The sequence below is a fragment of the Cynocephalus volans genome, chromosome 5 (assembly GCF_027409185.1).
Source record: "Cynocephalus volans isolate mCynVol1 chromosome 5, mCynVol1.pri, whole genome shotgun sequence".
In the NCBI taxonomy this organism is placed as follows: Eukaryota; Metazoa; Chordata; class Mammalia; order Dermoptera; family Cynocephalidae; genus Cynocephalus; species Cynocephalus volans.
Genome location: NC_084464.1, coordinates 137,742,297 through 137,753,162, shown reverse-complemented (window position 1 = coordinate 137,753,162; position 10,866 = coordinate 137,742,297). Strand labels below are relative to the sequence as shown.

Below are 10,866 nucleotides of genomic sequence, written 5' to 3'. Positions count from 1 at the left end.
CTTAAATGATGTCATGTTATGAAAAGATATTAATTTTCATTAACATTTTGTTATAAAAATGAACATATCTCAAACTCGTAAGAAGTTTTTACTGCAAGTTCTTGATAGTACTGAGAATATAGTTTCAATTGTTGAACAAGAGACTCACCTGGTCTGCAAGTAAAATATAAGATAATAAATAGCCAGAAATTTTGAATAATAATTTGTTTTCCTCCTGCTTTTTTGGTCTCCTTGCCCCCTCTAACCCACAAAATAATAATAAAACAAACAAACAAACAGGACTTAAGGCTTGAATTCCCTGGGTAATTGCTTCAATTTTATTATATATTGTAATATGATGTAAAAATGAAGATGAAAATTCAGCCAATATTGTAAATGGTGATAATTTGGTTCTATATACTTTTTGGTTTTATACAAACAAAAATCATAACTAGACATAGAAAAATAGAATGGCTAATAAGAAAGACAATTTATTACATTTTCATGTGTTTCATTAGAAATGATCAAGCAGAGTTCACCTGGTTCATTTCACAGATTCTGTATAAAGTCAATAAGCCATTGAAAGTTTCCTTTTTTAAAACTGCCAATTTCATTTTGCAAGATTCACTAGCAGAATGCTTAATTATAATTTTCTCAAAATAATGTTTATAATCTATATTTGTTAGGGATAGAGCCAATATGAGAACATTTCAAATCCAACTTTACTTACGAACAGGTGTGTAATGTCTTCCCTTGTCTTTATTAGACCGTATCGGGAAAGTGATTTATTCATTATTAATTAGAACTCAAAGGCTTTACACAAATATTCCAATGCATTTGACTTTATGCAAATATACATGTAAGTGGCAGAACTTACATGTATAGGTACCAATAATAAAAGGGCAGTGTAATAAATTGTTTTAATAAATGTTAAACATCCCTTTAATCTTCTTTGCCTCTATACATAGATTCTTATATTCTAATCTCCTTGTGGTATCTATTTATTTATATACTTTGTGTATAAACCCCAACACAAAATGAAAATATGCAAGTGCTATGTAGGATAATTATCTCTAAAATGAAATTGAATTCTTTAAGCACTTCAGCAAAGAATACAGCAGTATGTGTTTAATTTAACTGTTTTATAGAATATACCACAAGATGATCCAATAACCTTCAAAAGAAAAAGAATTTAGCATTTTGTGCTACTCTTATATTAAGATATCAAATTGTATACAGTAGTTTTAACTTTCAATTCATAATAGAAGTAAATTAATAATAATTAAATACTATTAAGAAATCATCTGTTTAGTGGTTCTTAAACCATTGGTATTAATGGAGCCACAAATCCAAAATGTCAGAGCACATGCCAGGAATGTGTGTGTAAGTATGCAAATTTTAATGTAACTCATCAGTTTACATGATTGATCACTAGCGATATTTAAATCAACCTAAACCATTCCAATCTTGAGGAAGAAATGTCTTCAATTTATAGGCTTTCTACAGGAGGAAAACTCAGTTGTGATTTTGGCAATTGAGCAGATGTTACCAGAAAGAAAAAAAAAAAAGAGTACTAAAGAACGCTCACTAATTAAGCAAAATCCTATAAATGAAGCCCAAAAGTTCATATTTCTTTTGACTTTAGTGAGTCTTTAAATAATTACAATGAATCTGTACGTTCTACTCAGCCTTGCTGCTTATGCATCATTAAAATCAAACTTCCAGTTTCTGCCAGTGTATTAACTTGTCTATAAATTCATGTAATTAGCACCTCATCATTTTATGCTATTCTGGGTCTTCCTCGCATCCTGCAATCTCACGTCCACCATTGCGGAAAGCGGTTACTACCGCCTCCTAAAATTCTGCTGTCCTTTAACTTCTGCTATCTTCCTTGTATGAAAATTGGATTTTAAAAAGATGAGGGGGAAATACTGGGCAGATCAGTAAGTTTTCAAGATATTATTTAAAATATGGGGAACCCCAGAAAACTGAAACGCTTGAATCAGTCTGTCCAGATCCATCCTCTGGAGCCCTGGTAGCACCTGTTTAAGTTGCTGGGATGTGGGCATCTCTGGACGCAGGGGCTCGGGGTTCGCGGCCCTAGCTGCACTGCATCACCCGGGACGCGCTGCTGCAGAGATCGCTCCCGCTTGCCCGCAATTGCTGTTGATATTTAATTGTTTAAACTTGTTCTCTCTCTCTCTCTCTCTCTCTCTCTCTCTTTTTTTTTTTTTGGTGGCGGCATCTTTAATCAACCCGACAGCCCCGGTGACGGGGTCCCCACTGCTACTGTTTTGAAATTATTGTTTTACTCTGCTCGAGAGAGTACTTTATGAGAAGTTCCTCCGTGTGGTCAACTAGTTTTTAGGCTGTTCCTTGGTTGTACATTACGGAACTTATTTAGAAATATTCGGATTTCACTTTTTCTTCTTTTTTGTTTTGGAGGGAGGTTGGGTTGAAAGGCGAAACCCACAAGGCACTCCCGCCTTTCGGTCTCGGCCAAAGTTTCTGCCGGTCAAGTTTGCGGCTTGACGAGTGAGAGGAGTTCCTGGACGTCGCTGATTGAACTGCTCCTCACGGTGGCCTCCCGGCAGGTCAGCGGCGGCGACATTTGCTGCTGGACTCTTCCGGAGGGTGGGGTGTGGGGTGTGGGGGGGTTCGTTCCTGAGCCAAAATCGCCGCGGCCTCGGGCAGGGCCGGCAGCTGCTGGAGAGGCAGTCGGTGGCTGGAGCTGCGGAAGGCGGGCGTTGGTGCACCGAGTTGTACGCACTGGGCATCGGGTAAGAGACGGTCCGTGCTGATCTGGGGGGGGCAGAGAGGACTGTCGGGAAGAGGCGAACAGCCTCGGCAGCGCGCGGTCCCCGGGGAGCCGGAGCCGCCCAGCCCGGGGCTGCCGAGCTGAGGCTGTGCGCCCCGGGCGCGCCGGGACCGCTGAGCTGCTCTTCCGACCCGGTCCCCACGCCGGCTCGCTCCTTTCCTGTGTCTTACGAAGGCTCAGAAACTTCCAGCCTTTTCGCAGACTCAAGACAGGCTCGGCGGACAGCCGCCCGCCCGCTTTGGGACGCACCTGTTGCCAGAGAAGGACCCCCGCCTCTGCGCCGCCGCCCTCCCCCGGCGCGAAGGCGCGGGGTGTGGCCCGACAGAGCGCAGCCCGCGCCGCCGCAGGGTCGCTCGCTCTCGCTGCTTGCCTGTCTGAGCCCTCTGCACGGGCTCCCGGCCAGGGCCAAGGTCACCGCGCGCCTCTGGCTGAGGCGCCTTGGGGCTGCGGCAGCCCTGGCCCCACGGCGGCTCCTGGACCCTCCGCTCCCCGCACACGCCCCGGGTGGGCGACGGCAGAGACAGCCCTCGGAAAGAAATCCGTGTGCTCGCCCTGCTGAGCTCCGCGCCTGCTCCTTCTCGGGTCAGGACTTAATCCGGAGGGGCTGAGCTACGGTTACCGGTGAACTCTCCGAGTCGAAAGCGACCCGGCGAGGCCAAGTGCGTGGGGCGTCTCCGCCTTTGGGGCCCTGGCGAGCATTGACCCATTTTATGGCGAGCAAAGTTGGGGCACCTTTACCCGCTCACTCTCTTCTAGTTGTTAATCCCTCCAATGGATGGGGAATAAGGGAACTGACCTCCTAGGAGAGCCTGGGACGCCGAAAAGTCCTCACTGAAGTGCTTACTCGGCTGCGGCCCTGGACCTTGGACGACCCCACACTCACACATTGCGGCCCGTTGAGAAAGCAGAGGGTGACCGAGGTGCGACAGCGCGCCGCATCCGGGACTGGGACCGAGGGAGTTCGGCCTGGACGCGACAGATCTCCCATTTCAGGCACCGCCGCGTTACTGGAGTTAAAAACCCTTACTGGGGGTGGGTGGGAGGAGGCCTGCTCTCTTGGGCCAAGGCCCCGGCGCCCCTTCCCAGCCTAGAACAGCCCCACTCCGAGCTGGTCGCGGCCCGCGTCCGTCCCCCTCTGGGAGGAAAAGCAGGGCTGAGGGAGAGAGGCTTCTGGTTGGGACTCCCAGAACCCCAGCCCTGTCTTTCCAACCCCGCAAGTGAGTTGTTAAGCTTGTATTTTGACAACTCCATCCCCCCTTATTTTTCCCCCGCCACCTTCTCGACTAATCTGGGGACACTTTAAATCTTATCTCACATTGTCCACTGAGAAAATTGGGACATTTTTAAAAAAGGTAAAATACCTTGCAGCAGCATGATTCTTCTACTCCTTATTTGCAACCCTTCTGCTCTAACTAGACTTCGCTACTTCCCAAAATCAAAAGTCAGGTTCAGCATTTCCAGTTTGGGCATAGGAAAGACAGACGTGGATGCCCAGGGGTCAGGAAGATGGCTCAGGAGGAAGGCGGGGGCCGGGCCTGTGCACCGGCCCAGGGACCTGGCGCCGCTTTTCCTCCAGGCGGGCCCTCGCAGCCGCCCCCACCCCCACCCCCACCCCCACCCCGCCCCGGCCTAGAGCAGCAGCCGGGCCGTGAGCGCCTTTGTCGGGAAGACAGCGCCGCTGCCCCTAGATTCCGTCCATCAGCTGGGACTGCAGATGTTCTGGAACTCTTTTTCTCAGAAGCAGCTCAGGGGATGTCACTATCTTAGCTAAAATGAGCTCGTCTGGTGAATTAAGAAACATTCTTTTGGCTTGGGTATTGGGAATGCGTTTGGTCATCAATCTTTTCACATCCAATCGAATCTCTTGGAATCTTCGTTTTAAGCAACCTTCCTTCCACCGTGGTGGAGGCGGTAGAAGAGGCTTGTGTCCAGTCTTCGGGGGCATTAACGTTTTGGCCTTGACGAGGGACTGTGGGCCATTTTCTTTCTTTTACAGAGAACCAAGTTCGGTATTAGAAAAAGCGTCCGTTCCAATGTTGCGTCTCCCCAGCAGGCTGCTATTTCCAGGACTTCTTTCGCCGCGTGACTATGTGTCCGTGAGTCCCAGCCCCGCGCAGTGTGCAAACTCGAGACCTGGCCACACATCCCTCCTCCGCTGTCCGCTCGATTTGTGTCAGTGGAAAGTGGGGCCTCCCCTTTTCCGTGCTCGCAGGGACCCCGCGGCGCAGAGGCCCTGACTGCGCGAGGTTCCAGCATTGATCCGGTTTCGCACTTTCCACCGAGACACTAGGCCATGATCTAGCATCTGTCTCCAGATCCTCCAAACCCAAGTGTGGCGGTGCCCAGGTTCTTCTGGACCCCCCCACCCCCACCCACCGGGGCAACCTTCCTTCCGGAGGTTTCTGCCTTCCCGCCCCTCACGCCGCTTCGCTATAGTCTAGATCGACAAAAACACAGCAAGGGGGGAGAGAGAGCTGCGCCCGCCTCCGCTCTCGCACCGAAGACTCCAGACTTCAGGCCGCCTCTTTATCCCCGGAAACAACTCTGCGCTGGACCGCAGTGCCCGCACAAGGGGCTCTCCAGGTCCTTTCGTTGTCAGCACACACACACGCCAATGTACTTTATTATTTGACCTTGAGCTCCAGCGTCCCCAACCCGCCGATGTAGGGCGGCTGCTGCCGGGTGGACCCCTCCGCGCTGCACCCTCTGATGCTGAGCTGCAGGTGCTCCCCGCGCGCCCGCGGAGTGGCCAGGGGTAGCACGGTGGCTTGTCTGGCGGGGACTGTCCCACCACCTTCTGCCAGTGCCAAGGTCCAGGAAGCCTGAGGGCGAACAATCTCTCCCAAGCTCTCGGGAACCTTTCCAAACCTTAACTTCCTCTTTGCCTCCTCGGCTCCTTTTCCTCCTCTCCCCTTCTTAAGTTGCTTTCCTTGAAATATTAGGATTTACCCCCTCACTTCCAGGTGTAAGAAGTTAGAGAATTGTGCAAAAACTGAAATTCTTTCGGTAATCTATTTTTTTTTTTAAACGAAAGAGAAGACAAAAAAAGTAAGAGACCCCTCCCCACAATAGTGTCAGGGGCAAGCCCAGCACCCAATATGGATATCCCGTTGAAACCATACCAGAAGGGCCCAATTAACAAAATTGACGGAATTTCTGTGTTTAGCAAAAAAGATCTAAAGAAGGAAAACTTTAGACAGCCAACCTCAGCATACATTCTTCCTTTCCTTCCGCTCCCCCAGCCCCACCCACTCCCCGACCCCGCTGGTTGAACCTGCCATCCATCCACACCTCTGTCCCGCACATCTTTCCTTTGGACCTCTTTTCGCCCACATCTCCCTAAAGTGAGGAGCAGCTATGAAAGGAAAGACAGAATGTTTCAACTCCTTTCTCCAAATCCAGAGGAACTGCCAACAACCTGGCTGGCTTCTCTTCCCTTCCTTCCTTTCTTATGTATGATTTGGTTAGGGAAATTGAGAAGGGGGGTGGGGTGGAAGAAAGTTTAAAAAAAATCAGGAAGGCGTGAGCTGAGGCGGTGAGTGTGTCAATCACAGGGTTTTGTGCCTGGGGGCTCCTAGCGGTTCGGAGCAGAGGTGTCCCAGGGCGGCCCCACAATGAATATGAATAGGAATCCTTGCTAAATGGGACAGCAAAGCGCACCGCCCTGAATGATGGCACGTCATCTAACCAGCCCAGGATAGATAGGAGGGCTCCTTTTGTCTCTTTTCTCCGCTGCAGCTCTATAAAAGCCCCTCTTTCTCAGCGCGAGGTTAGTTCAAGCACACACCAACTAGCTGTCCAGGAAACAGCCTAACCAGAGAGAAGGGAGTGGGGAGGGAGAGAGGAAGGGAAAGGCACTGCCTCAGCTTTTCTTCTTACGCCTTGCAGCTGAGAAGTGGGTTGCTGAGCTGTGCAGATTTTTTTTTTTTTAATTCAAGATTTTCTTTAATTTCCCGCCTAAAGCCTCCCCACTGTAGGGCCGCATCCCCTGTAATAAGATGAATTCTGATTCGAGCTCTGTCTCCAGCAGAGCTTCATCTCCGGACATGGATGAGATGTACCTGAGGGACCACCACCACCGCCATCACCACCACCAGGAGAGCCGTCTCAACTCGGTCTCGTCCACGCAGGGCGATATGATGCAGAAGATGCCCGGGGAAAGCCTCTCGCGGGCCGGCGCCAAGGCCGCGGGAGAGAGCAGCAAGTACAAAATCAAGAAGCAGCTGTCGGAGCAAGACCTACAGCAGTTGCGGCTGAAGATCAACGGACGCGAGCGCAAGCGGATGCACGACCTGAACCTTGCCATGGACGGGCTGCGCGAGGTCATGCCCTATGCGCACGGGCCCTCGGTGCGCAAGCTCTCCAAGATCGCCACTCTCTTGCTAGCCAGAAACTACATCCTCATGCTCACCAGCTCCCTGGAGGAGATGAAGAGGTTGGTGGGAGAGATCTACGGGGGCCACCACTCGGCCTTCCACTGCGGGACCGTGGGCCACTCGGCCGGCCACCCGGCGCACGCGGCCAACGCAGTGCACCCGGTGCATCCCATCCTGGGCGGCGCGCTCTCGTCCGGCAATGCCTCGTCACCGCTGTCCGCCGCCTCGCTGCCCGCCATCGGCACCATTCGGCCTCCCCACTCGCTGCTCAAGGCGCCCTCCACGCCGCCCGCGCTGCAGCTGGGCAACGGCTTCCAGCACTGGGCCGGGCTGCCCTGCCCCTGCACCATCTGCCAGATGCCGCCGCCGCCGCACCTGTCCGCTCTCTCCACCGCCAACATGGCCCGGCTGTCGGCCGAGTCCAAGGACTTGCTCAAGTGAGCAGCGGGCCGGCCCGGCTGGCGAGGATGAGGGGAGAGCGGCGGGAGGGGCCGCGGTGCCGGGCCGGGAGGGAAGAGGGAGGCTGGACGCTCGGCCCAGGGGAGGGCGGGCGCGGTGCCCCGCGGCCTGCCACACCTTGTGAGAGATCGATGTCAGACTCCACTTGACCCCCGGAGGAAAGGACCAAAACCAAACTGCAATTTCTAGGTGGTAGCGAAGGGGGACTCGAACCAGACGTCCTGTGTTTTGCATGCATGCTTCTTTTCCCCATGCCGCGCCACTATTTCTCACCGCCATATGCTCTTGTCCAACTGCATTTGTTGTATAAAGACGGGATCGGTGTAGTTAACTTGAGAAGGGACTTTCGAGTCGGCTTTCTCTGGCTCTGTGTTCTCACTTTGGAAAAAGACAACCATGCCTTTGGTACAAAACAAATGTAAATACTTCCTTGAGATGGATGCAATTATGATTGTCTCTGTCCTCGCCATAGTTTTTCTAGAGACAATGGAGAGAGAGAGAGAGAGAGAGAGAGAGAGAGAGAGAGAGAGAGAGAGAGAGAGAGAGAGAGAGACCCCCAGGTTTTCAATCTCAGCTTCGGTCCAGGGCATGACATCTCCTATGTGGGTTTTCCTTTCGACGCAGTGTAGGTCAAAAGAATGCATGCACGCTTCTAAATGAATCTTGTCTAAACATGTTGTGCAGGCCGTGGTGCCGTTTTCCTTGTAACAAGGATTTATTAGTGAATTCTCCGAAGTACTCCATATATCTGTCTGTGGTTGTATGACATGAAAAAGGGGCAGAGTGCAAAGACCCACACTCACGCACAGGCGCTTCTTCCCCCACCCCCGCCCCCTTCAAACTTCATTCCAGAACTTCCTGGCTGTTCCAGGGGCCGGCGATTGCAAAAGCTTGGGCTCCCTCTAGTAGCTTGCCCCACCCCCCTTGCTCAGTTATTCTGCATGCGGGGTCGGCTCTCTCTATTATCAGCTTTGAAAACGTATCGTGGTTTGGGGAGGGGTGTCGTTTTTATTTTCCTGAACATTTGCTTGAAATATTTTGTTAGGGCCTCAAAGACAATACCCATCTTTATTTTTTATATATTCTTGATAATTATGATATATTTATTAATAACCAGTGTTTCTGGATGAGATTTCAAATAAAAAAGAACCTTTAAATCCTGGCTTTGTCTTTGCCTAAAATCTTAGAAGATGGGGGTAGTGGGATAGGAAACAAATGGACAGAGTAAGCCGTGGGTGAGGATTTGAATGGGTCGTCAGATGAGAGAATTTTTCTCTGGTCATTTACTGGTAAATTGGTGCTAGTTATTGCAACTAAACATCCTTCAAATGGGGCATTGTCCATGTTCATAGTTTTATGCTATCTGAGCTCCTTATTTCTCTGCAGTGATCAGACTCTCATAAACTAAGCAACTGAGATCAAAAAAGTAATCCAGAAACTCAAAGTGGCAGGAAATAAGAGGCAGAGTGGTGACTATGTCTGCCTTGTTGGCGACAGAGAAGAATGAAGCAGTAAGTTAACTTCTTTTCACTTTAAATTGACCTTAGGTCTTTTTTCTCCCCATGTCAAAATCCAGTATATGTTTAAAAAGTCAACAAAGAATGGTCTTAGAAAATAATCAAATACTCACCCCGCCTGCTTGCCCCCTTGGCAGCACACCTTGCAGAGTAAGAGAAGGCCCTGTGCTTTGTAAGGTGAATCCAGTCTAAAGCAAAGAACTGCCCAGGTTTCAGCATCTCACAGATTTATAGCAGGAAGTCTCCCTTCTTTCCTCCCTTAGAAGGTTGCAGGTCTGATTAGTCTAATACATTGGACACCTTCTATCTAAATGTTGGCTAAAACAGGGGCCATTTTAATTAATTGCTTCATTTTCTTCATCCCCCTTCCCATGACACTTACAAATATTTGGTATAAGCAAGAGTAATCTGGCAAGAGGGTTTTGTTTATTTGTTTAAAGAGAGCAAGAAATCAACTCTAGTAATGAACCTCAACAGCACATGCCTCCATTTCTCACTGAGGAAACTAGAACCCTGATAAAATAAAAAATTCACCACCCTAGAATTTGCTTTGGAATTAGATGTAACATCATTTCATGTTGGTGGAGGCCAAAGCTCTTCTTCTTCAAGAGAGAGGTCCATGGTCTCTTTCCAGGATCCAGCAGGGAAAGCATTTGCCTTTCCCTTCCTGGGTGCCTGTCCAGTGCTGCCCCTCTTTGGAAGGGACATCTCTGTTGGTCCCCCTTCTGTCCAATTCATTCTCTTCCAACTCTTTTTTCCCTCCCACCCATCCCCAGCCAGGGAGAAAGACTGAAGTGAGAATCTACAGTGGAGGATGCTTGTTTCCACTGATTTTAGGCAGATAAATGGGGGAATAATTGTCTGTTTCCCAAGGGTGATTCATTTCTCTGGGTTAGGAAAGAGCCTGTTGAGGATTTATTTGAAACCAACACAAGGCAGCCCTCCAGCCTTTCCCCAGAGTTTATTATTTGGAAACAGGAGGGGAGGGAGGTTTCATCAATCAGGAAAACGACTTTCTCCTGAACCACTTGCTTCTTTTTAGTCCTGTTTCCAAAGGCTTCATTTTGGGGAAAGACTTGGGGCTCTATGACTGGAGCAGTGATGGACCTCAGCCCTCCTCCAGGGCTGAGGCTTAAATTGGGGGACTGGAAAGGAGTAAGGCAAGGGAAGTCGTGGCTTTTGTGTTTGTGCTGGTCGAGTTACCTCCAGTGGCCCATTGAAAGAGTTGTGAGGTCCACTGTCATGGGGGACTGAGCTAAGGGGAACCTCCAACCCAGGGAACTCTACCCCAAATTCGCCAGCCGAAATGGAAAATGGACGCTGCTTCCAACGTCCAGGAGACCCTCTAAATGAGCTAAACTCTTTTCTGGGTTACAGAAATTCCTTTGGCCTAGAGCCGGTAGAGGGGATTTCTTAAAGAACAGGACAGAAACCCAGGGAAGAAGGCTATGTGAGAGCCAGGCCATTTGGGGTTTCTGGACTTTATTGGAAAGTCACGATCGCCCCTCGCCCCTCGGAGGGGGCCTCGTGGTGGCGCGCGGGCAGGCCCGCTGGGGATCTGTTTGCAAGCGGACTCTCCCTTTCTTTGAGCTTCCCGCTCCATTCCCGATTGTCGACGCCAGAAATAAGATTACACGGCCTCGAGGGTGGAAATGGTTTCTGGCCGGATTGCTTTCATTGTCCATTTGCCACTTTCGCAAAAGTTGGCAAGTTTAAA

At 49.9% G+C, this 10,866-nt stretch overlaps 1 protein-coding gene across 1 annotated transcript; it reads left to right on the top strand.

The window, feature by feature from the left end:
* Positions 1-6,795: 6,795 nt before the first annotated feature.
* On the top strand, positions 6,796-7,614 carry OLIG3 (oligodendrocyte transcription factor 3). The gene has a single exon (XM_063096084.1). The coding sequence runs from the start codon at positions 6,796-6,798 to the stop codon at positions 7,612-7,614; it is 819 nt and encodes a 272-aa protein (XP_062952154.1).
* The last annotated feature ends 3,252 nt before the right edge of the window (positions 7,615-10,866 follow it).

What these genes read in the sequence shown, in the direction of transcription:
- OLIG3 (XM_063096084.1), top strand. Translation starts at nt 6,796, where the DNA reads ATGAATTCTGATTCGAGCTCTGTCTCCAGCAGAGCTTCATCTCCGGAC.